The sequence below is a fragment of the Pezoporus wallicus genome, unplaced genomic scaffold (genome assembly GCF_028554395.1).
Source record: "Pezoporus wallicus isolate ANWC-B61680 ecotype Strahan unplaced genomic scaffold, APGP_CSIRO_Pwel_v1 contig_4722, whole genome shotgun sequence".
NCBI lineage: Eukaryota > Metazoa > Chordata > Aves > Psittaciformes > Psittacidae > Pezoporus > Pezoporus wallicus.
The window spans coordinates 673,469-700,011 of record NW_026641840.1 but is presented as its reverse complement, the minus strand read 5'-3'; the positions used below and the strand labels follow the sequence as shown (position 1 = coordinate 700,011).

At 48.4% G+C, this 26,543-nt stretch overlaps 1 protein-coding gene across 3 annotated transcripts in view; it reads left to right on the top strand.

The window, feature by feature from the left end:
- PLXNA4 (plexin A4) overlaps window positions 1–26,543 on the top strand; it is a 464,287-nt gene that overhangs the window by 332,763 nt on the left and 104,981 nt on the right. For all 3 annotated transcript variants that reach the window (XM_057425602.1, XM_057425603.1, XM_057425604.1), the window contains exons 6-9: window positions 14,194–14,317; window positions 17,905–18,058; window positions 20,678–20,777; window positions 23,226–23,340. In XM_057425602.1, the coding sequence (XP_057281585.1) occupies window positions 14,194–14,317; window positions 17,905–18,058; window positions 20,678–20,777; window positions 23,226–23,340 (493 nt within the window). The remainder of the gene's footprint in view (window positions 1–14,193; window positions 14,318–17,904; window positions 18,059–20,677; window positions 20,778–23,225; window positions 23,341–26,543) is intronic.

Below are 26,543 nucleotides of genomic sequence, written 5' to 3'. Positions count from 1 at the left end.
CTTCACAGCCTGTGTTGGAGCATTGCTGTGCCCTGCTGCAGCAAGAATAACATCTTCCCGTGGTGACTTCCCTTACATCCACCAGTGCAACCTGGCTATCCTGCTCACCCAGTAGTATGAAAACTGCCCGTAGAGAAGCAACGTGCAAGTTTCCCCCAGAGCCTACTACATGCTTTTATAGGAAAGGAAACTAGGAAAACGTGTGTGGGAGATGGACACCTGGAATGTATAATAAATAGCTCTACAGCCATGCATCTGACAGCCCAGCATGACTGGGGTCATTCAGAGCACCACAGCAATTTTTCAGCATTTAACTCATCCCTTCCAGCCATGCATGGATGAGGGGAAATCCATACATCACGTGCCGACAGCTTTTCCTTGCAGCTGGAATATTAGCTGAGGTCCCGAGCTAACCCTTGGGTCAGGGAGGGCTTTCCTGTGCCTTGTGGTGTGAGGGGCAGGCTCAGTGGGGTGTTCCAGACCAGATTAGTTGCTCCTCCTGTTTTAGGTGAATAATGCCTTAGGATCTCCTTTTGGCTGAATGGTTAAAGCAAGGGGGATGAAGCGAGGAGCATTCCTGGGGTGAAATCCTCATCCTTTTGTTTCTCACAGGTTGGCTTTGATTGGATCCAGTTCAAAACCTCTCTGTAGAGCCAGCCTGCTCTTTGTATGGAAACAGGCTGAGAAAGTTGGGGCTGTTCAGCCTGGAGAAGAGAAGGCTGTGTGGAGACCTCATAGCAGCCTTCCAGTATCTGAAGGAGGCTACAAGGATGCTGGAGAGGGACTCTTCATCAGGGATGTAGGCATAGGACAAAGGATGATGGGTTCAAAGTGAAAGAGGGGAAGTTCAGGTTAGATATAAGGAAGAAGTTCTTTACTATGAGGGTGGTGAGGCACTGGAATGGGTTGCCCAAAGAAGTGGTATATTCTCCATCCCTGGCAGTGTTGAAGGCCAGGCTGGACAGAGCCTTGGGTGACATGGATTAATGTGAGGTGTCCCTGCCCATGGCTAGGGGGTTGGAACTGGACGATCTTAAGGTCCTTTCAAACCCAAACCATTCTATGATTCTATGGGTAAGAAACCACCGTAGGGGGAGCTCAAACTGCCTGCTATACCCCTTAGTGTTTAGCAGACAAAAGAGGCTTAGGAAAAGGGGAACTGAGTTTGTTTCTGACTTTTTGGCTGGAGGAGGACTGGGCAGAGAAGGGCAATGAGACTAAGATTAAAATCCTGCCTGCTTTATTTTTCCTCTTGTTCCTCTGTCCCCCCGGATTCTGTTTCCTGGTGCATGGTGTGAAGGAGCTGAGCTTTGAAGACGGGATGAAGCACACTTTGAGTAGGGTTTTCATTGTGATTTGTGTCTGAGTTGGGGTTAAATGCTGTCTTCGGTAGTCGGGACGCTCTAGCTCTGCCCCAAAGCCTCTGCATCAGTCATGTGGAGGTCATGTAAACACATTTCCTCCTTTATTTATGACCTCTGAGGCAGATCACCTGTTGAAGGCTATGCATCCAGCTCAGCTTGTGCTTCTTCCTTGCTGGGAAGAGATGAATACCCTAGAGATGGATTGGGAGCTTCAGACGTGGTCTGGGTTGGGTGCAACTGCACCGTCTTCTTCTGGCAGCAAATCCCATCACAGTGATTTCCCATCTCACAGAGAAAGCCAAACCTGGGTTAAGAGGTTCCTTAGCTTATTTTTCTCAAATGAGGCTCAACTTGCACAAGGGTTAAGCCTCACTGTGCACAAGAGGCACAAAGTGCATCTCCTCTCCAACCAGACCCATGGGGCAAGCCGGAGACCTCCCTTTGAGCTCTGTATGGCAATGAGGACTGGATGTAATTCTTCCTGTGCTATCCCATGGTTTTCCAGGCTTCTGATTGTACTGCTACAGAGCAGGGGGAAAGTTTGGAGCCAGAGGGAGGAACTGTCTCTGCCAGCAGCAAATAGCAGAGCTACAGCCCACGTCGCTGTCTGTTGGCTCTGCTGCCAGGGGACATGGGCAGATGGAGGAATGAATGCATGTGGGCAGGAGGAGGAAAGGGAAGGAGCTGAAAAGTGATGTGAAAAAGGATATATTGATGAAGGTCAAAGGGAACAGTGGGGAGGGAGAGCCTGGTTTGAAGAACTGTGGGGTTTCCTATGGCCTCTCTGGGTAAAACTGCTTAGGGTAAGGGGTTTCTAGAGGTGGGGGCTTTCAGTAAACAGTGTTCATAGCAGCTCAGTCTATCCTGTGGAAATATTTTCTCTCTTCTTGCTATGCTTCCCTAAGTCAGGACAGCAGATGCTAACAGCAAAAAAGCAATTAAATTACATGCTGGCTGAGTCTGGCAGTGATTCAGTGTCAGTATAAGTGAGGGACCACTTACAGTGTACATCCCATGGTTCCATACCTCCTTGAACACAGATGCTGTGCTTCTTGTTTGTAGTTTTCCTGCCCTGTTCGTCCTTTAAGAGGTGAGGCTGAAGCTGCACCAAACCTTCCCACTTGTCTCACAGGTCTCAACATAGTCTTGGCAGTGGTTCATGAGGAAGCCTCAGGACCCACTGGTTTGGATTAGACCCAGACTCTGAGCACCACACTCCAAATTTTACCTTTCTGAAGGGCTGGGCACCTTTCATCATCTTCATCACTGATATTTATCATTTGGTCCAACCTGACCTTGAACACTGCCAGGGATGGGGCAGCCACAGCTTCCCTGGGCACCCTGTGCCAGCGCCTCAGCACCCTCACAGGGAAGAGCTTCTGCCTTATCTCCAACCTGAACTTCCCCTGTTTCACTTTGAACCCATCACCCCTTGTCCTATCACTACAGTCCCTGATGAAGAGTCCCTCTCCAGCATCCTTGTAGCCCCCTTCAGACACTGGAAGCTGCTCTGAGGTCTCCACGCAGCTTCTCTTCTCCAGACTGAACAGCCCCAATGTTCCCAGCCTGTCTCCATACAGGAGCTGCTCCAGCCCCTGATCATCCTCGTGGCCTCCTCTGGCCTTGCTCCAACAGCTCCTTGTCCTTCTTATGCTGGGGATACCAGAACTGCACACAGTGCTGCAAGTGGGGTCTCACCAGAACAGAATAGAGGGTCAGGATCATGTCCTTCGACCTGCTTTTAAGGTCCTTTCCAACCGTAACTATTCTATGATTCTGTGATAGGGAAAAGACCAAATGCATTGCAGTTACTCAAGAGAAGCTCCCATGAACAATTCGGGTGTGATGCTCCCAGGTATCTGAATCAGGCCACGAACAAAGAACTTCAATCCCTTTGAAGAAATTCTTTGCATCAGCCCTTGCAGAGGAGAGCATGTAGGAGCGCAGGAGAGCGTGGGTGTTATCTACCTAGGTTGTGGGGAAAGACACTCACAAATGTTATTAGCATGAATAGGAAGCACCATGATAGGATGCTCTCTGGGAAAAGTAATTTTGTTCATTAATTACTTGCCTTATCTCAGAACCTTGTTCCCTTTCTCTCGCTTTCTTCTCTTTTAATTTTCTTTAAACCGACTGTAAGTGAATTCGGTGCTGGGAGAGTTATTTTACTGCCTCCTCAGAGACAGAAGCTTGTATTACTCAGGTAGCCTTCAGCTGAGTCTTCAGGGGTTTTTCCATCTTCATTTCAAGCCCTGTCTTTTATGGGCAGATGGGAACAGACAGATCCAAGCAGATTCGTGTTATTTCTTTCTTGTGGACCACCTCAGTGCTCTGCCCTGACCGCTGTTCACATGTGTGCCTTTAGGGGCTTATGATTCTGTGCTCTGTGAATCTCCATTAGTTTCCAGGCTTGTGTTGTGCCTGGTTGGTTTAGCCACAAAAGGAGTCGGAGGGCTGTGATTTAAGGGACAGCACAGCACAGATCCTGCAGTTTCAGAGATGTCCTTTCCTTGTGTCTTTGACCCTTGGAGAAGGATGGAAAGGGTCAGTAGATGAAAGCAGATGATACCCATCCTCTCAGGTGTCAAACATGAGTTTGGTGGTGTTTTTCACACTGCTTCTACAGCAGGGAATACTTGTCTTTCTGGGACCTGTGCACTGTCAGCATTATACACTATTCACAGCTTCAAGTGAGTTTGCAGTGTTAGGTGGGAATCAACACATGCCAGGGCTCATCAGAGCAGCCTTGGTTTGTGGGCACTGAGGACAATGAAAGCAGAGTTGCCGAGACTGAAATGCCACCATCACTTACAGCCTGAGGCTGGGACCCAGCCAAGCTCCCACCCCAGATTTCTTCTATCTCAGCTATTGACTGATGCTGTAGAGCTTGACGGGGCTTTTTGAGGTCCCTCTGAACACGGTGGCTGTCATGGGAGGAACAGACAGGAACATCACCTTCCACAAAACCTCTTCCTCATTTACACACTCTCCTCCCCTTGTGCCAACAAACAATTTCCAATTCTTCATTAGACAAAGGCTCCAAGTTTCCAGGGATTTGCATGTGAAATGTTCCCGTTCATCTCAGGCTTGAATGAGCTATCCAAATGCTCACCAGAGATCTGCCTACAGAGGCACACACCCGTGTACGCACAAACCGCTTGTCCCTGGCTGCACCCCAGTGGTCCATGAGCTGGTGTGGTCCTTAGGCCACCTCTGAGCCTTTGTTCGCAGGCTAAGGAGCAGGTTGCACTTGATGGACAAACGCAGGGCCCCCCAGGCAAGATTAGCACCAACAAGACGATCTGCAGCTGCGGGAATGTGGGGAAAGAGGGTGCAGGGAAAGAGAAGGGGCATGAAATGCCTTAAAGCAAGGGGGAGGGATGCTGTGTATGGAGCGCCTGGCTTTGTAGAGCAGGACATAGAGAAGTAAATCCCTTGCACCCACACCCCGTGGGGGCTCCAGGGCTGGGTTTATACAATTGCTGTGATAGAGGGAGGAGCCCACCTGGGGACAGAGATAAGGGGCAGGCGGTGGGTTTGCTGTTCTGCAGTGTAAGCCCTGAGAGTTATCAGGGCAGAAACTCAGCTTCTATTACCATTCATTAGAATAGATTAGCAGGCAGAGCAATTAGCATCCCTACTCCGTTTTGCCAAGTGACAGGGTCTGTGGCAGCAGGCAGGATGTGGGGAAGAGGAAGCTTTGGTACAGCAACACAACCCTCCCCAAACTGCAGCCTAAGGATGGAGGGGATGTTTGGTCCTTCACCCCAGGGATGTCCCTGCTGGGATACTGAAAAGAGCAGGAGTTGGGGTGAGCTTTGGTTGGTGGTCTGAAGCTTTTTGTGGCTTGTGGTCCCTGAAATACGGCCCTCGGGAGATGCGAAGCCCCCAAAAGTGGATTTCAGCTTTCTTGAGTTATATTTCCCATGTCTTTCTGAAAGGATACACAGACCTTTGGGTCCCCAGATACTACCAGTTAAAAAACCCCACTGTTCTAGCATCCCCAGGCCACCCCAATAGCCTTTTCTTCCTCTTTAAGAGTCCATGCTTATCTTTGATGCCCAAAGAGCAAGTTTCTGGGGTAGGTGAGCCTGTTTGTGGTTAGAACCAAAGATGAAAACAAGGGTTCAATTCCTTCCATGGATGCATATGAATTTGCATATGAATTTCACCTCACTGCCAGGTAAGGTTTCCCAGGATAGAACTTGGAGCAACCTGGTCTAGTGGAAGGTGTCCCTGTCCGTGGCAGTGGGGTTGTAACTGGATAATCTTAAGGTTATGATCTCAGCTCAAATTTATCCTGCTTTTCCTATAGCATCTCCAGCCTTTCCTGAATGGAGTTTCCCAGGTGGTGGATAAAATTTAACTCCTTCCTGGCAGGAAGAGCTAAATTCCAGCTATCCATTGCAGGGATGGAGGGCAACCTGAAGGCCAGAAAGAGTAGTCAGGGAGGGATGGCTACTGGCCGCATCATCACAGATAGTTTAAGGTCAGTTATGCTTTCGTCTCAACATTTATGGCGTTCCCATGCTTATGACCCTGAGGGAGGGAGCCTGGAAATGTCAAAACATTGCTAAAACTGACCATAAACTTTACTTGCAAGTGGGATTGAATCTTCCTTCCTCTCCCTGCCTCCAGCCAGAAAACTGCTTTGGCTCCAGCAGAGGGAAAAAGCAATTTCAGCTGCTCTTTCCTTCTTCAGCCTTGCACCCCCTTGTGATAAAGACATCTCAGGAAACACTAGCTTTGCACCTTGGTCAGACTACGGCTATAAGAAACTTCTTGTTATGTCCCCAGATTCCTTTAATTGCTCTGTTCTTGTCTCATCCTTCTTCCCAACTGGGAAATCAGACACTTTTCCCCAGCCAAAAATGAAGCTGTCATATTGCATCTCATCCTGAAAGAGGGACCACACGAATGAGACCGATTCAGACCATCACAGCAGGGTAACTTGAATCTCCAGAGCCTCCACTGCATCTCTGTGTCCTGCTGTCCCTTTCCAGGACTTCTGTCCCCAGCCCTGGCTGAAGATGCCATTAGGAAAGTTTGGACTTGGCTTCCATTGAGCTCCCTCTGCTGACCACCGTGCAAAAGACATCGACCATACCTGGCTTTTCTTTGAATAGACATCCCCTCTAGCCTCTGAGCAAGGATTTTGTGCACAGCAGGGACAGGGAATTTTAGGTTATGCAGGAAAGTTGGGCTAGAGAGACTGGTAGGGCATAACCCTCTACCAGAAGCTGCCTGGCTTTGTGCATAGAGCAAAACCCAAATGATGCTGTGATGCCAGAAGTCACCTCCCAAGGCTCTGTAGCTTTCTCCAGCTTTGCTCAGGACACGAACAGTGGTGTGGTACAAGGCTGATGACTTTGAAGAGAAGCCACCCTTTATGTTAGTTCATTTTGGAGGAGGTGACCCTCCCTTCTGGGAGCAAGGGGAGCTGCTACACACCCCACTGAATTTCAGGTTCCTAAATATTTGCTCTGATCTGAGGATAGAGGACCCTATTCAGTGTGACCCTTGCCAACTGTCTGCAGGGACAGCCTGCCTTGCCATGGGATCTGGGTGCGCTGGGAAACCTCAGATTTCCTCTTGGAGATAAAGAGATGTAAGAAATGGAAAAATCGTTGTCTCCTGCCCTGTCTTGCTCCAGCAAGGCTGGGACCATCTCAGGGTCTTCCATCTGACACCTAAATAAGATCCCCCTGAAAAATTCCCTTCATCTTCTCTACTCTCCTCCTGAATTTTCTCCTTGGATGCGTGTCTCCAACATGTCTGGGCAAGGAGGCTGATGGAAGGGGTAGAAAGCTCAGACTGTGAAGCATGGGAAGAGGTGGCAGTGCTTGTGGCTTGGACTGTGTGAGTGTTCACAGCAGTCCTGCACATCCCTGTCCTCACAGTGTGGGGTGTGCAAGCTGGCTGCTGGTCCCTTTGTCCCCATCTTCCTCCGTTGTCCTCATGTCCCTATCCCTGCTTCACCCAGACCCATGTTCTCATTCCCAGTATCCTATTTTCTCATGGTTGGGCATGGGGAGATTAGGAGGCACATGACAACCGTGGTGATGAGAGTCAAGGGGGCAGACAGGGAACCTGAGAAGAAGAGAAGCTGAATTTAAGGGGAAGAGCTAAAGAAAAGTATGTGAACTGTATCAAAGCTGAAAACACAGAGCTTGGAAGAGAGGAGGATGAGGACAACATCTCCATCTTGCACAAGCTGAAGACCCCAGTGTGACTGGCGCTACCACATCATGTCAAGGAATGGACAGGTTGGGGAGGCAAATAGGGATGCCAACATGAAATAAAGCCTGTGTCCCTCAAAATGTCCTGCCCTGGTGACTGGTCCTTGCTGGTGTGAATGGGGTGTGCTGGTTCCCACGTGCCACCTCTAATTTACTAACACTGGGAGGAAGGTGTAAGGAAAGGGTGTTTGGGGTTATTCTGTCAAAGGGTGAGTGAATTTGTCCCCTGAGGGAAATGTCACCCTTTGGAATGAGAAAGGAAAGCTGAAATGTCAAAAACTTTTGCAAACACAGCAATGCCCACAAATTACCTGTTTGGAGGTGGTGGAAAGACGTCATTTCAGTTTGCTGAGCTGACCTAAACCACTGAGCTGCTTCTCACACTTCTCTCAACCTTTGCCATCAAATTCTCTGTGTTTGAGGGCTTCATGTCCTTCTTCTTCCCTATGCACCCACCTCACTGCTGAGACTGAGTCTCACAATGCAGAAGCAGTTGGAAGAAAACTGCTGTACATCCAATGCTGAGGCTTCTCCAAAAAGAATTAATTTGTTTGGATTTGATTTCTGGGAATTCATTACTATTTTTTTTATTTAATAGTAAGCTTATTTTTTCTTTTTCCCTGAATTAAAAGGAAAATACAATTGTATAATGTGCTAATTGCCATTTGTTAAAACACACAAACCCTGTGTTCTGAGCAGCAGTTTCTGATCAGATCCAGTCACCGCTCTTTTGTCTTGGAAATTGGTTTTAATTAACAAAATTGCAGATAAGACCTTTTCCATTGCCAGAAAACTGACAGCGTTTTATTTTTTGGGTCTCAGATTAGAGAAGTTGGGTGTTTTAGTCTGTTTCTGGGAAAATTAAAGGAAAAAGAGAAAGCAGGGAATCAAAATCTTCTTTTTGGATAGGAACAAGACAGGCTCAGTGAGGTCTCTATGCTGTTGTTATTTCCACCTTCCCACCGTAAAAGAATATAAAATGACCTAAAGAAACTTCCTCTTTGGCTTTCTCCTCCCAGGACTCTGTCTCTATTTTGTCTGCTCAGGGTGTTTAGTTTCCAGCAGGGACCACTGGATCTGATTAATGATGTGAACTTCCCATCTCTCCCCAAAGCCTTGCGGCCCCAGGCCACTGCATGGGTCTGGGTAGCAGCTGAGCACCTCGGTCACTGCAAGCCCAAATGATAAGAGAAACTCACTGCATGGTCTTATCAGGCTTCTGCATGTCTTAGCAGATCATTACCACTAGAAAGTCCAGGCACAAGGGCCACTGGTGCCTTTTAGTGCACTTAATTTGTTATCACAAGTGATGCTAAGCGCTGGCTTACTGGTAGGTATAACTAAGGGAAAAGCTCATAGCTTGTGGGACTGTGAAGTAGTTGGTCCCTAAGGAATGGCCAGAGAGATGCTAGAGATCTTGGTCTCTAGTGCAGCCTACACAGCACGTTTCTGCATCCTGGTTCAACAAATGAGAGCTGCAGGGATGCTCTGGCTCAAGTCCCAAGAGCATCTGCAGCTCTGCCAACCTCTGAGCACTCTGCTTGGGAGGGGAGAGCTCACCAGCACCTTCTCCTTGTTTCATTCTTCTAAGGAATCAGGAGTCACCCAAAGCAAACTTGAGCATCTCAGGCAGTGGTGGGATGGAGAGATGGACAAGAAGTGGGAAGGGCAGAGGAATATCCCCCTTGGAGGCATCTGTCCCACCCCGTCCCATGAGGGATTGTCATGAGAGGCAAAGGCAGGTGAAGACATGCACACAGCAGACATGCTTTCTTTTAGGCTGACAACCCTGCAGTAGCAGCATGGCCTTTTTACACCCTGTGCATAGGGAAAACGAAGAGCTTGAAGGTCTTATACCTGGTCTATGCAGGTTCATGGAGCTCTTGGGTCGGTGCTCAGCTTCTCCAAAGATTTCTAGGCTTCCGATTAACTCTCCTAACCTTGGACATGTAGAACAAAGCCTGGAGGTGGTGGCATGAGTCTGGGCTTGGTTTAACCAAGCCATAGAAAGGCAGAAGAGCCTTTATCCTCTCACTGCAGGGGTGGGATAGAACCTCACCCCCTGCATCCTGTGTCTGTGGCCCCAGCTGGTTGCTTTAGATGGCAGACCCGGGATTTAGCCATGATCTCTTGGGCCTCAAAGCATCTTCATCTCATCTTCAGGACAAGATGTGCTCTCTGACACACACGCATCTCTGCCTCACTTCCTGTCTCTGCATGCTAACATTTCAGCCTCACAGAGGTATCATAAAGTTTAATTAGCTGCAGGCAAAGCCCTTTGAGATCTCCTGATGAGATATGCTATAGAAGCACAAAGTATTAATTTAACATTATTAACATCATTGCTTAGTGGATAGTGAACAGAGGGTTAGTGTTAGAGGTATTTATTCTTCATGGGAGATGAAGAGGAAATAACATCCCTCATGGTTCAGCGGTAGGACCAGCTTCTTAGTGTTTGCACTAATGGCTTGGACAGAAGCAGGACACTTGTAATTGTTAAAGATGCAGCTGATAATGAAATAGCAGGTGTTATTAAGACATGCAGAGAAGTGCCATGTCTACACCATAATCTTATGCAAATAGCTCAGGAGTGCAATATGCTCTTTTGGGTGTCTTAAGCGTAATGGGATGCCACTGAGTGGGAGTTCCACATGCTAATTATAGCGTGAATAGGATTGAATTAAGTGGTGTGGCAGTGGAAAGTGAGCTTGGTATATTGATAGAACCAGCATAGAATCATAGAGTCATAGAAGGGTTTGAAAGGACTTTAAGATTATCCAGTTCCAAACCCCTGCCATGGGTAGGGACACCTCGCACTAAACCAGGTTGCACAAGGCTCTGTTCAGCCTGGCCTTGAACACTGCCAGGGATGGAGCATTCACCACTTCTCTGGGCAACGTGTTCCAGTGCCTCATCACCCTCACAGTAACGAACTTCCTCCTTATCTCCAACCTGAACTTCCCGTGTTTCAGTTTGAACCCATCACCCTTTGTCCTATCGCTACAGTCCCTGATGAAGAGTCCCTCTCCAGCATCCTTGTAGCCCCCTTCAGACACTGGAAGCTGCTCTGAGGTCTCCACACAGCTTTCTTATCCTCATGGCCTCCTCTGGACTTGCTCCAACAGCTCCATGTCCTTCTTAGGTTGAGGACACCAGAGCTGCACACAGTGCTGCAAGTGGGGTCTCATGAGAGCAGAACATGTTTGAGCTACTGATATTTTATTAAAGGAGAAGAGTTATTTGCAGTACAAGGTCTTTTTTCTGCATTAGCTGTAGTACATGAGCCAGATGAGAGTGCAGTGGAGTCACAGCAAGCTCCAGGACCCCGAGTACACGCTGACTCTCAACAGAGGCACCAGAAATGATTAGTTGGGACTGGGGTATTTCATTATCCCTTTCACAGTCCAGCTGCAGCGTGCAGGCAGCTGCCTTCCAGGTGACCACTTCTCTAAGGCAGGAGCATGTGTCTGGAAGTACTTAGTTATTAAAAGTCACATTTGCCTTTATGTACAATTTACTGAACTTATTGTTTCGGAGCTGCTATGTCCCCTCTGGGCAGCTGCCTTCATAGTGCTTTGCCATGTTCCTGCCTCTCAGCCAACTCCAGTCAGGGATCTGAGACTTTGCTGCTGGAGGGCAACACTTTGCACATACTGAAACGATTTTCTCTGTGGTTTCACCCCCTTCCTGGGGGAGGGTGGAATATTTCAGCAATGCAGAAGACAAGTGGAAAGAGGTTATTGTTCTGCTCCCCTGAGTTGCTGAGCAGACACCTGGGGGACCATAGTGTGTAAACCCATAGGATGCTCCACATGCAATGGTCAAGGAAGAGGTGATGGGGGAAGCCGTGGGCAAAATGCTCTGAAGAAGAGCCACCATCACTTGTTTCTGCACAGCCAAACCCACTGGGAAGCAGCTCCATCCCTTTAGTCTTGATTTATGCAGCAGCTGTGATCAGTCACCTGGGATGAATTATGTTGCTGGCTCAAGGAAGGGGTCAGTGATGTTGACTCCAGAGCCTGAACCCTGCCTGTGACCCAGAGCTCAGCTTGGTTTGGTTCAGCCTGGCAGAACTACCCCATCGCCAGACTCCAGCACCAACCACAGTTGTGATTTCAGGTCCCCCCCCTTTGTTTTAAGTCGATAAATTGCACTGAAAAAGTCAGACTATCAAAATCAAAAGTTAGGAAGTGGCAGAATGGTGGTCACCCAAGGAAAAAGAGAATAATAATGTGTGATGCTGTAATTAAAGCCTGGCTTGCAGCGTGTCAGTGCAGGGAGAAGATTTAGGAGTGCAGAAACTCCTTTCTGTCTGGCAGTACCTAACTCTTGAGAGCCTGACACTGCAACTTTAACATTATATTGAAACCACACTTAGTTTGGTTTGCTTTTGTATCATTTCATTATTTGGATGGCAACAAACCTTACAACAGAGACCAAGACACATCATTCTAATACACAGTGAGGTTTTGGCCTGAAAAGTAATGTGTCTTAAATGTGTATAACTAGTAAACAGCAAGATAAGATGCTGATAATTATACTCTTGCTCAGTGGTGGGGCTGGGAATACAAGACACATTCCTAAGTGCTTAACCTATCCCCATGTGTTGCCCTTCTGTGCTGGATGTGTTTGGAACCTAACTTGTTATTATACTTGTACAGAGCATGGGTATGTGCACATTTAATCTTAGCAAATCCAGATATTTCAGTCATTCTGCAGATAGACAGAATAAATGGGAGATCTTGAGGAATTTGGGTGCTTGTGTTGTGACACTGAGCCCCAAAGGGTTTCCTTCCCAGCTATTCTGAGGAGAGGAGTTCTCACACCCTTCAGAGCTGTGACAGGATTGCTGTGGCCATTCGTTCTATAGAAGTGCTTCCAGGAATCTCAGCTCACCATTTTGCTGTGGCTTTCATTCCGCTACATGGGACTCAGTTTTGGGAGCAGTTCATCAGCGATCCATGCAACCCTCTGGAGACTGCACATTCAAAATTCCTGACCCAGCATGCGGCAGAGCTAAAGGAGACTTAATGGGATGAAGGTTCCCAGGGAACGGAGAGAGCTGCAGTGCTGCTCTTGCTCTCTCAAATCTGCAAAGCAAAATGAGAGCTTGCGCAGAATGGCAGAGCTCTCCCTTTATGAGTCCTGCCACTTGAAATACAGAACTTTCCTCTAGCAGAAAGATGGAGCAATTTGAGTTTGAGGTTGGGGTGTTCATTTTATCCAGTGTTAGCCACTAGAGAAAATCCAAGCTTCGAAGTGATAGGTCAGCCCCCAGGTTTTGTAACACATAGGCTCACATTGGGTTGATTCTGCATATGTTGAAAATCATAGAATCATAATGGGTTTGGGTTGGAAAGGACCTTAAAGCTCATCCAGTTCCAACCCCTTGCCATGAGCAGGGACAACTTCCACGCAGATCCCTATCTGCAAAGTCCCATGCATGTAAGGATAATCTCTGGTCTAGAGAGCAAGGACATTGAGGGGTGATCTTGGAGTTAACCCTCCAGCAGCCCCCATGTGCTCTCACAGCTAAGACTCAGAAGCCTGGGAGTGGCTGAATAATTTAGCATCCGCACTTAGTCTTTATAGCTGGTTTTAATGGGGGGTATTAGTATTGCTAATAACAAAATCCATTGAAGACACCCTGTGCAAGTCCATAACATTAGCTTAATGGCAAAAAGGCAATTGGCATGCAGTTGGAGCTGTCCTTTTGTATTAACCCTGTGGATTTCTGAGACACCTTCCTTGAAGCGATGGCCTTGGCAGTACCTGTGGAGTAAAATACAGATGTGTTTTATGCTAAGCAAATGCAAATGTGGATTGAAACAGGGTGCACAGCTACTAGTTCACACCGAATAGAAAAGACAAGAGACAGCCACAATGCTGAAAGTACTGACAACATTAGTACATGGTGTAAGCTTCACGGGCTTGTGCACCCAGGTGCTGTGCGCTCACCACTTTTACTGTCGCTAACTGGGAACACCAGAATATTTAAGATCCTGCTCTGGGCACTTTCAAACCAGATGCCAAAACCCCCTTAATCTGCCATGGCCTGTACTTAGAAGTGCTGAGCAAAGGATTGGAGGGATGCCCCTTCCCAGCAGAGAGGTACCAGCAGCCCAGAAGTACAACAGATTGCCACTAATCAGCAGGGCCAAAGAGCATGGGCTGTGCACATCTACTTTAAAAGGACATCTGCCTAAGATGTCCCGCTGCCCCTGGACAGGACAGGGCTGTGGGTTTGCTTAAGGGCAGGTTAGACTGTACCTGCTATATGTGTGGAAAGACAGAGCATCTCTATAGCTGTGCATTCTACTTAAGGGATGGAGCTTTCACCCATCATCTTTCCTCCTTTCATGATGTTCTTTCAGCTCTCCATCCTGCTGAGCGATCACACAGCTGATAGAACTGAGTTAGAGCTCTCCAGGGCGTCAGTTTGGCTTTCCACCTAGTGCAAAGGGTACCGAGTTGGCTTTCCATACTCTTCCCATGGGAAGAGTATTTTTCATACTCTTCCATGCATGTCCCAGCGTTGCTCCCAGCCTGCTCTGTGTTAACGCTGTCCCTCTCTGTTCCCTCTTGCTCAGGTGCACAAGGAAGGAGCGGTGTGAGCGCTCCAGCGAGCCTCGGAGATTCGCCTCGGAGATGAAGCAGTGTGTCCGGCTCACCGTGCATCCCAACAACATCTCCGTCTCCCAGTACAACGTATTGGTGAGGAACGTTAATCCTTGCACATCCCCCAGGTTTAATCTGCCCAGGCACAGACCCAGGTATGTGCCACCTGGATTCAGCATGAGTGGGAAGGACTGGCAGCTTGATGCAAGAGGTTCTCCAGAGTTCATTAACTTCCTCATCAACTGTCACAAAGGATGATTTGACATGGGAGGACATTTTGGCCTTGGTTATCCCCTATCTAGAACTGTGGAAAGAGGCTTCCCCGTTAACTACGGATAGATGAGGGCAGGTCTGAAGGAACTCTGTGTCCCGCAGGTGTTGTGTGCACCTAGTGTAGTTGTTTCCTTCCCTGGGAGAGGGATTTGGTTGTGGCTGGGCATGGACTTTAGGCAAGGAACATTATTATGGTTAGAAATTACCTTCTAGAAGAAGGGCAAGTGGGGGATTCCATGAGTTATTTCAGTAAGCTCTAAATTCCCATCATCTTGGGTGGAAATGTCTCCTTCTTAAGGCACCAAGAATTCCATCCCGCTCCAGCTCCAGCGCTAAGAATGCAGAGCAGAGAGGTGGGGTGCTACACAGAGGAACCTGATGCTGCCAAGGTTCTTGCTATCTATCTCTTGTGGTCCCCCTCAGCACAAGGTTTAACCTCTATGGTCTCAAGCTACTTAAATTAGCATCCAGCGAAGCCATACAGTCAATGCTGGCAGATCATTACATGATCCTGATCTTCTGGGCTTTAGATGAGAAATCTCTGTTGAAGACATAACCATCTTGTGGTTTCTCTCCTCACTCATGACAGCAGCACCTTACATGGTGAGATCCCAGCACAGTCTGAGAAGGCAGAGATCCATTTCATTCAGGCTAACATGGCTCTGTCTTCTTGGCCATATTAATTTGGGCTAGAATTAAATTGATAACCCAGGCCCCAAAAGCTCTGTCTCTGTACAGGTTGGTCACTAACCCCATACGTTGACAGCTCTCCATGGAATTGCTCAAGGTGCAGTTTCCAGACTTGTTCCAGGTGACAGGTTTTGGAATGGTAGGGTCTCTCCAGTGATAACGAAATGAGCCTTTCAATGCCTGCATGTCCAATCACTGCTTCTTTGTTTCAGCCTCCTAACTTTGCTGTGACTTTACTTTCCTCAGCTTCAAACAAAATTGATCTGAGACATCTTAAGTTCTTTGTTCTTCTGGGAGTTCAAGGTTCCTTTTTCTTATTCTCTCAGTAGTCGTTGAATTCTTTCATGTTGGAATAAATTCTCAGGGACTTGCTGGCTCAGGGTGATTGGAAATGGTAGCAGCATAAAAGACCTTTATCTCTAGGTTACTCCCAGGGCAAGTCAATCTGGAGCTGCTGGGATCAGAAGTTGCCATCATCTGACTGTTGCCCAATAATCTGCATGAATATTTCAATGGGAGTCTCAGCCCAGTCCCAGATTGGTGACCAATCTCATCCACGTCTACAGATAGTCTCTTGGCAAACCTCTTTATATGGGATTGTAGCGGTAGGATAAGGGGTGATGGGTTCAAACAGGGGAAGTTCAGGCTGGAGATAAGGAAGGAATCCTTCCCTGTGAGGGTGCTGAGGCGCTGGCACAGGGTGCCCAGAGAAGTGGTAAATGCTCCATCCCTGGCAGTTTTCAAGGCCAGGTTGGATGGGGCTTAGAGCAACCTGCTCTAGTGTGAGGTGTCCCTGCCCATGGCAGGGGGTTGGAACTGAATGATCTTAAGGGCCTTTCAAACCCAAACCGTTCTGTGATTCTATGAAACCAGGAGGGGAGCACCAACAAATGAATGACTGGTGTTGTCCTCACTGAATCTCACTTGGGTTCTAGTACAGGATCAATGAACTGAGTTCTTGCCCATAGATATAGAGAAGGTACCCGTGTAGCCAGCCAGCCTTTTAAATCTGGGGCACTAACAGGGACTTGGAGAATTGTAACTGATGCTGTTTCAGCCCAGATGTGCTGCTCTGGGATCTCTGAGGTATGATTACTTGGGGGGGGGATGCTCCATTCTTCCCTCATTGCAGCAGTTGCAGAGCAGGCTTGTGCAATGTAGGGTTTCTTGTCTGTTCAGAGTGTGCACTGGCTCATGATATTTGTGGCCAAGCACTACTGGTACATCCACTGGTGTCATCTTCTGCATGGCACAGCACCATTCTGCATCATGTGAAGCAGAATAGTCTTCCTTTCTCCATTGCTAGCAGGATATTAATGAGCAGGGAGAATGGATTTATCCTGAGTGTTAAATCCATCCAAATAACCAAAGCTTTTTCCTACTCCCCATCCAAGACAAAAATCCCACCTTTCCCATTGCCATTCCCATTGCCCAGAGATGAACATACTCTCACAAAGGCTTTATGTCAGCCAGGACCGAGGTCTGTCTGCTCAGCCTTTCCTCTGAAGGTACCTAGTGTAAAGTAGTTCCAAACTTTATCTCTAAGTGAGGGAAACAGTGAGGGAGCAGTGAGCATTATGTGATGTTATTATCCTCTCCTGCTTTGTCACCTGGGCTGACATCCTCTGTTCTTTGTGCTGATGCAAACACTTCAGCATGTGTTTGTGTCCTCTCTCAGTGGCCTTCACCTCACCTGGAGCCTCAGCTATCTCGTGGAGGAGGCAAGTGTGGAGAGCACCTGCATTTGTGCCATGTCAAGTGGCTGCTCTAGTGTTTGGTCACAGCAACACTAAATCTGTACCAACTCCTAAGTCTTCAGCAGGTTCTAGAAGTACCCTGGGATGCCTCTCTGTGTTCAGACACGATGTTGGATTGGGCAGGACCCTCAGTGGTGGAGAGCCATGGTGCAGAACGTGGGAAGTTAGTAACGTGAGGGTCCTTCTCCCTGGTAGAAACCAGCCATGAGATTCCTTGTTCATGAGCAATGACATAGCAATGCCTGTGGGTGCTGTGAACTCCAAAACCATGGGCAATTCCTCCTTCACAGCTTTTATTATATATGGAGCCCCATTATAGCATGTCCCCAGAGCCAACCGCTTCTTTGGTGGGATGGGCAAGAGAGGTTTGCTGTGCCTCTAGAGACAGCGGGGTGTTTTTTGTGGTGGACTGAAGGCTGTAACTAGACTCTCCTTACACAGGAACTTGGTGACAGAGCGCTCCCCCATCTGCTGATGCTAGGAGAGCAGGCCGTAGAGAGTTAGACTGGAGCGCTACAGTTTCTCTGTAGTCTGCAGAGTGCCTCTTGTGAGTAGTAGTCACCTTCCTCAGAAACCGCGTGCCTTGGGGGCCACCAAAGCCCTGGTCTTCACGGCTGCCTCCAAAGACTCCCTGCCTAACCTTACACTTGCATGACAGACAGTGAGCACTCCCTCCCCTCCACTGACCCAGACAGCACTGGGGTGCAGTGCCGTTGTCCCTGCATAGCCACGTACCACTTGTGTTGGCATCAGCATCTCATCCCTTCCCCTACCGCACACACATCCCTCTCCTGAATCGCTGCTTTCTGTTGAAGGAGGATGCTCTCTCTAGCAAGAGGCTCTTTGTCCAACCTCTCCAGTGTAATTCTCTCCTGCTGACCCAGTTCTGTAGTTTGGCTTAGTATTCTCTCTTTTCTTTTTTTTCTTCTATGTCTTCTTCCCTCCTTTCATCTTTGCTTGCAGCTGGTTTTGGAGACCTACAATGTGCCCGAGCTGTCAGCAGGAGTCAATTGCACCTTCGAGGACCTTTCGGAGATGGATGGCTTGGTGGTGGGCAGTCAGATCCAGTGCATCTCGCCAGCTGCCAAAGAGGTGCCCCAGATCATCACAGAGAACGGTGGGTACCTCACATCTCCCTTATCTGCACCACTTCTTCCCCCCACATCTCTCTATATCTCCATCTGCTTTCTCCCAGAGCAGAGTTTAGCTCATGGGACCCTAAGGTTTGCAAAGCACGGGTAGTAGGTGGGATGCTGTGCTGCCACAGCAGCACATTGATCTATCTGAATGGGTGTTTATGTGTGCACACGTGTGCAAACACTGAGCCGCGATACCAATACCTGCTTTAAGGTGCTGATATGTGTGGTGCTATGTGTTTTCAGACTGCCACCGAGTGGCAGTTGCATATATCTAACAAAGGCAGGAGATGGATGTGGGATATTCACTCACCTTTTGACCAGGCTGCTGTTAAACAACCCAGGGAATGAGTCTGTGTGTGTGCTCTTAACACATCCCATCCCATGCAGCAGCCAGAAAGTCCTGCAGACCTCAGTGATCCTGTCTGTAATTTCATCCTGCTCCTCCCACATTTAGATCTGGAATCTCAGTTCTTTGTCTCTGTTCCCTTCAGCCATCCCAGGTTTGCTACTGGCTTCAAAGTGGTCCAGCATAGAAAAATACCTTGTTTCCAAGGCTGGTCTGTGTCCATCCCCTTCCAGCTTCCTGCTCCTTTTCTGTTTCCCTTTTGTAAGTAATTTTCTAGGTGCCTTCATGAGCACCTATGTCTCTTTGCAAGGACTTACGATATAAACCACGACCCTATTGATCACCTCAAGAGATGCAGAGAGGATGCTGCCGTTTTTGTCCCTGGGAATATTTACTGTAAAGTTTGTTTCTGAACATCCTCAAGGCCACATAAATGAAATGACACAAACTGTCCCCATCATCTCTGCTCTCCCCAAGCCTCACAGGGCTGTGTGTGCCCAAAACAAGCCCCTAGAGTGCTGTTACCATTTTCAGGTTCCACTGAGGTATCTGTTGTGTTTGCCTACTAAGAGAGATGCCAGAAACTATTTCCTTGCTATGGACATCTGTCCCAGGCCAGGCTATAATCAACCAGCAAACAAAAATAGCAGTAGAAGCTGGAGGCAGGACAACAGAGAGAGATTTATGTGAAATGTGGTTTTCAGAGCTGGGCAACTGCGGCTTGATCAACTTCAGCAGCTGGTGCTCTGCACCTCTATATACACTGAGTCCTCCATTCATGGTGCCAGGAGCTGGATTTGAACCAAAGAATGCACAGCAAGTCTGGTTCCTGGGGCCATCCAATCCTCACACCCCAGTTCCTGGGGGAATGATTGGACTTGATGATCTTAAAGGTCTTTCCCAACCTACTTGATTGTATGATCTTAAAAGATATGCAAGATGCTGGCAAAGTTGTTAAATCCAACATGGTTAACAGAGCTGTCAAAGCTGGTGGCAGCAGATGGGCAGCAGGGTCAAGCACTGGCAGCAAAATGTGGTTAGTGAAGTGTGTTGTCTGTGTGTGTGTCTCTATAGGTGAGTGTGCACATGGATCCACACTGCCACGAACTGTCAGGTTTGCTTTGGCCTGAATGATGAATGGATATTTCAGGTGAGGAGGAAAAAGAAGAGAGGTGAAAGGATCAGTGAGGTTGAAATCTTGATTTAAACAGTGGCCCCTGCCCCACCAAATTACTGTAATTAATGCACCCACTCATTACTCACAGCTGGTGGGCTCTGAATTGTGCTTTTGGCATTGTGGGGAGAGGTAATACTGACTGGGAGCAGTGGGAAGGAGTATGAGGAAATGGTGTGCAGGAGTTGAAGTGCAGGCTTTGCTGCTGATGGGTCTGCTATGGAGATGAATGAGTCCTTCTGGAGATGCAGTGGCTTCTGCTGTCTCTCACACTGAGGTGGGTTCTTTGAGGCTAAAGGCTGTGGTGAGTGAACATCGGAGTGAATGGGGTGAGTGAAGCTGAGGGAATTGTTCACAAGGGAATCTCCCACTTCATTAGCATTTCCCATGCTGCAGAAAGGAAGCCTCTACCTTGTCCTCAGTGTTATGGTATCTGTTCTCCTTGCTTATTCCTCCATACTTTTCTCAAGATATAACCTCTCTCTTGGGGCAGGATCTGGAGGTGGCCTCTTTCAGGTTGTCCTGAATATTGAGCCCCATTCAGAGATGTGGAATAATGAGGATGAGGAGAAAGTAGCTCTTTCTTTATCGTTTTAGGGAAGCAGGTATGTAAGTGTATGTGCAGGCCACCAATGCCTGGAGCCAGCAGTCAAACCTTCCATAGGCCCCTTCCTCCTGGAGGCATCAAATGAACCAGCAGCAAAGAGGAACCTAAAGGCCTGCTAATTCCAGACACCTGCATTCTTCTTTGAGCTTAGCTTTCCTGCTTGGTGACTTGAGCCACCATGTTTTTGGAATTAGTGAGGTATGGTCTAGACCTGTTGTCATCATCCAGCCCAGATTCTGCCCCAGGAATGGTAATTTCCAGTGGTGAAGACATGTTCCATCACCCTGTTACCATAAGAGGAGGTGGAGAACTGGGGTCTGGGAGGATTTTACTGCATTTCCTACATCTACTGAGGTTAGAGTAGGCAAAGTGCTGTGAGCCAGCTCCAGCTTCAGTCTGGTGGCACGGCCAATAGGGCTTTGTTAGGCAAACAAAGCCATCACACACTGATGTGTCTGTTTTTTCTCCAGGAGACCATCACATTGTCCAGCTCCAGCTCAAGTCCAAGGAAACGGGTATGACCTTTGCCAGCACCAGCTTCGTCTTCTACAACTGCAGCGTCCACAACTCGTATGTGCATTTCTGTTGCTATCTGCTTTCCATTCCACCCCTGGATCTGCCCCAGAGCCCACTGCTGACCCATGTGTCCCTCACTTAGGTGTGGACCAGGAGTCAAGGCCAATTGTGTGATACTGAGCATGGTGGTGTCCCTCACAAGAAGAAGTGTGATACAGTGACCATTCGTTCTGCTGATGAGTCTCCTTTAAGGAGTGGTGAATCCTCTTGTGTCACTTGTGATGCTGAGAAGCATCACATTAATGGGAGTTCACCACAGAACTGATTCAAAAGCAAGCCATGACCTCAGCAAATAGCCCCTCATCTTCCTATTAAGCAGTTTTCTGTGGATGGCTGGATCCTGTCCCTACCTCTGGACCTCCAGCCCTCATCCATACTGTCAGTCCCACCAGTAGGACCCTGTTCCCTGTGGTTAACACAGGCTTGGACCCTCAGATCTGTCAGGACAGGAGTTTCTAGTTCCTGCAGGATGTGGCCTGAGCAGGGAACACCAAGCTGATTCCCTCAAGACCACCTTTCCCATCCTTTGAGCTCCTTTCCTGCATCCCCTCATTATGGGGTTGAGCTGGTACCCAGGGCTGCTCAGGAGCTGCCCCACCAGAGCACGTCTGCAGCTTTCCTGCTAAAGATGCTCTTGCAGCAGGTTGCTCCAGCCCTGGGCAAGGCTGAGCAGCTCTGTCCCCACCACTGAGTCATCAGAAGTGCCAAAAGCAGATAATTACTGCGGCTCAGCAATCCACAAGGAAAGGCAAATCCTATTTCCATGTTCCTGCTGCTTTGACAAACAGTGTCAGAAAGCAAGTGTTGTGGGGGGAGAGTAGGAGAGATGGTGGTGTTAAATATTTATGGCCTGTTTTGGTTCCTTACTTGACAAACTATAATACACTATCCATTTTTAATTTGATGGATCAGAGCAAGCACTTGTTACCAATTTGAAGCTGTACCAGAGCTGCAAGTGGATTGGAGTGGAGCAAGATTTCACAGAGACTGGAACTGTGGCTGTCTGTTGGGCTCAGCCAAGCTCTACTTGGCAATCTTTTCACTCCTGCCTATTAAAAAACCCAGTAGCACATAGAGGCCAGGGATACTCTCCCCCTACCAAGTTCCCTCCGGGTAGTTCAGAGCGTGCAGCTACATGAATATCTTCAACAGTGTGAGTGACCAGGAGCTGCGAGCATCATCTTGTGCAGAGAGGTTGTTATGGCTCAGTTTGGTTGCTGGTGAGCATATGTCATATTAAATGTAAAACCAAAAAGAGAAGTGTGATGTAGTATAAGTCAGTACTGTAATGCAGCCAGGAGAGGTGTTTGCAGCTCCTACTCTACAGGGTCTATGGGGCTTAGGAGAGAAAAACCTTTTAGGATGGAGGGAATAGCTACACCTTGAGTAGCTAACATCCTACATATGCCCTCTGCTCCCCAGGCTGCTACTACAATAGTCTTTCCTTCTCTGCTGAGATAAGGAAAAGAAGAATGCAGTTGATATATGCCAGGAGAGGAGAAGCTGCGTGGAGACCTCAGAGCAGCTTCCAGTATCTGAAGGGGGCTACAAGGATGCTGGAGAGGGACTCTTCAGCAGGGACTGGAGTGACAGGACAAGGGGTGATGGGTTCAAACTGAAACTGGGAAGATTCAGTTAAGTCTTAGGCAGAAGCTCTTCCCTGTGAGGGTGCTGAGGCGCTGGCACAGGGTGCCCAGAGAAGCTGTGGCTGCCCCATCCCTGGCAGTGTTCAAGGCCAGGTTGGACCCAGGGGCTTGGAGCAAGCTGCTCTAGTGGAAGGTATCCATGCCCGTGGCAGGGGTTGGAGTTGGATGATCTTAAGGTCCCTTCCAACCCAGACCGTTCTATGATACTATGATTTGCAAAAGCCCCATCACTCTGAGCATAACTCGCAATAATAAGCCTGTGGGACACAGGGGGAGAAATTTCTCTCTTTCATCCTTGACTTTCCCTTGGCCACCTTCTTGTGCCCAGCTCCCAGTGCAGCTCAGTGTGGAGGCAACACGACTGTCAAGGTTTCCATGCATCCTCTGGTCTTGTATCTTCTGTTACACTCAGGATTTTGCTATGGGCGAAAAAGGGAATGCCTCTTATGTACGAAGCTGAGAACTTGTTAATAGTCTGAATAAGACTTGTTACAAGGCAACCAAAATACAACAGATATCTATTATTACTCCAGTTACAATGATGTGAATGCAATCTAAATTATCTAATTACTATGAGACACTTGTGATCACAGTGACAACCAGCTCAGGCTATGTTACTGCAACCTGATGATGCTGGGCCAGTCCAAAACCTGTGGCCTTCAGTTAGTGATGGCAAAAGTGGTGTTGGCCAGGCTGTATTTCCCTCTGAGGCACACTATCAGCCTTCATCCGGATCTGTCCTGTTGGCTGATGGGACCTGGCTGGCCAAGTGACTCCTCTTTCTCTCTATTTACAGGTGTCTGTCATGTGTGGAGAGCCCTTACCGGTGTCACTGGTGCAAGTACCGCCACGTCTGCACTCACGACCCCAGCTCCTGCTCCTTCCAGGAGGGACGAGTGAAGCTGCCTGAGGTAGGCAGGGGCACAGGGCATGGGACACATATGTTGGCCTTGATCAGACCAGTAGATCAGCAAGACTTCTCCACCCACTTCTTCCTCCTGTTCTGCTCATCTTCCAGGTGACCCTCCTCTTTCCCTCTGCACATAGGTCTGCTCTGCTCTCCTCTACCAGACCCAAGGGAGCTGCCCTCTCCCTCCTGTACAATACAGGGAATGTGTTACTTTGGGGATTCATTTCAAGCTCCTGGGACTGGGAGGGCTGGGAAAGACTGGGCATACATCTCCTCTTCCCTGTGAGGGTGCTGAGGCGCTGGCACAGGGTGCCCAGAGAAGCTGTGGCTGCCCCATCCCTGGCAGTGTTCAAGGCCAGGTTGGACAGAGGAGCTTGGAGCAAGCTGCTCCAGTGGAAGGTGTCCCTGCCCGTGGCAGGGGGGTGGAACTGGATGAGCATTAAGGTCCTTTCCAACACAAACCAGTCTGGGATTCCATGATTCTAAGCAGATTCCCCAAGCTGCTGAGAATGGATTTAGAGGAAGAATTTAGGGCTCTATCTACAGTGTTAGTGGATTTCAGCCACGTTTCGTGGGTAAGGTACTTAATGGCCACTGCACCAAACTGTCCCCAGATGAGGCTAGGGAAGCTTCATTGCCTGTCACTGGAGCTGAACTGGACCTTAGGGCTTAATACAGAGCTGGCTGCTACACTGCAAAAGCTGTCTGGTTCATATTGTAACTAATGAGCACTTGCAGACAAGCAGAGCTTGGGAGAATACAAATAGGAAGCCACTTAATTACTTCCTGGTCAGGAATGGTCTGAAAGCATCCTGGCCTGTCTGGTAGATGACCTGAGATGGCTCGTTGTTTGCCTGGCCCAAGGGACCAGTAGCCATTAAGAGATGTGATACTTGCTGAACCTCCAGGGACAGGCTGCTGAAGACTCAACGTGTGTTGCATTCAAAGGATGAAATCCCTACTTCTCCTTGTGTTGCCTGCTGGGTCGGGTGTCTCTGGTCCCTCACCCCCAGCCCTCATGCCCAGGAGCCAGTTTGCTGGACCAAAGGACACACATGTAATATCTTCACACCCCCATGGCATCCCCCATTCCCTCCCACCCCTTATGTTCTGGCTGAGATATCACATATGTACTGGTTGAAGTGATGTGGAGCAGACATCCTGAACTGCTGTGGCATTGGGATAGGCCATAAATATGCATGAGCAGGGAAGCTGCCTGTTCTTCATTTACCAGGATTCAGAATATGCTGTAAAGCTGCTTGAAATGTTGCTTGGGAGCTACAGGACCTCACATCCTCTTCTCAGTGGTGAAGTGGTGAAGGAAGGCAGCCAAAGGTTCAGCCCTCCTGGCCCTATTCCCTCGCATGGACCCTTGGCCAGTCCTGTTGGCCACAGGTTTCAGCGCCTTCCACTTCAGCAACTGGAGGGACCTCAACCTTTTGCTCAGGTGGCATTCCCTGGATTACTTTTTCTCAGTTTCCTGCTATGCAATACCACCACCATTTATCTCCAACAGTGTGTCTCGTGTACCAAGCACAGGACTCGCCTTCCAAGTTCTTTCCTGTCTCATGCACAAAGTGAAATGCCTACTACAGATTTCAGTGCATCTCTGCTCCCCTATCACATCCCTGGTACTTCTGACACTTGTTCCCATCATAAAGAAACTTGTGAGAAGCTCTGTATCACCCCAGTTCCTTAGGGAAGATACTGGGGGTGACACAGCCCTTGGGCTTTATTTTATCCCCTATGCAGAACTAGGAAGGAGGCAGTGGATTCTGTCCTCTGCAGATCAGCCTATTTTAATGTTTTCCATTGTTGCTTTATCACCTCTCACTAGTTCTGTTTCTGAAGGGTATCCTCTTCAGGCTAGGAGACAGCTTCAGTCTGGGGGGCTTTGTCCCTCAGTGTAGACTGTTCTTTCTCTCTTGTACTCCCTTTAACAGATGGTTTCCTGCTGATCTTCACATACCCCCTCTCTGATCTTGCAAAGTGATTTGCATGGCAGCAGAGAGAGGCACAAACCTGACCTTAGAGGAAGGCCATTGATCTACAAGGCAACAATAGCATCATGAGACACGTGTATGTTAGGTTGACCATTGCTAATGAGGGCTGCAGCAATGAAGTTAGAGACACCTCATTGGCTTCTGCAGCAACACCGTCTCTGACCCCAAACCACTTTCCTATAGGAGATATTTGGCAGCCAGCTGCTTGGCTCAGGAGCTGGTTTGGCTGTGTGCTGTGCAGAAGAAACACGTCTCAGCACTGGAATGACTGGACATATCTGCAAGAATGGCCTTGCTTTCAGAGATTGCTTTCTACCTGGCAATGCGAAGAATACCCTGTAGTTTTAGGACCCTTCTCATTGCTCTCTGTGCATTCATGGCCCTCAAGGACGCTGGGGAAGGATGGGATTACATGTGCGTTCTGACAAACACAGATCTCCACTCGGTTCCCGTTCATATAATATGACACACAAGGTTGACTGGGCTGAGGTCCATTTCCAGACTTCCCAATGGCATCTCCAGTAGTGCTGAAAATGTACCATCTCAGTGAGTGGGCCTATTTTTACTGGCCTTTCATCTCCATCTGCAATGCTTCTTTCAATCCTTTCCTGTACAAGCACTTGGACCTGTGGAGGATGAGGAGGGGGAAGTGTTTGCTACCATGCAGGCATAAGTACCTGCTAAATCAGTAAGTTTTGAGGCGGTACTGATGGGAAACTGTACTACCAGTGTGGGAAGATTGGATGATCCTATTTGCAGTCCATCCATAAATCTGCTCAGCAGATTAGCATAGCCAGCTTCTAGGATCATATGGTCTCATTGCACCAAGAGACTCCTTGCCAAGCATAGAAATATTGGTGTTACTCTGTCAGATGGACCAGTGCCAGAATCTCCTTCCCTCTGTAACCACCACTGCCAGCATCCCAAGCCTGCTCCCTTCCTCCTCACTATGGCCTTCACCTTCTCTTGTTGATACATCCACCTCCAGGTGATTTTTCTTCCTCTCTTTGCCCATACAGCATCTTGCCATCATGTGGGAAGAGACTTCCTACTCTCCAGATGGCCTGGGCTGCAAATGGACCAATTGGGATGGTACCCATCACCCCATAACCAACCAATCCAAAGCACTTCTAAGGGAGACTTGTGTCTTTGTGTACTCCTAGCTCCATCATTATCTTAGCACATCCCACAAGTTTCTGGA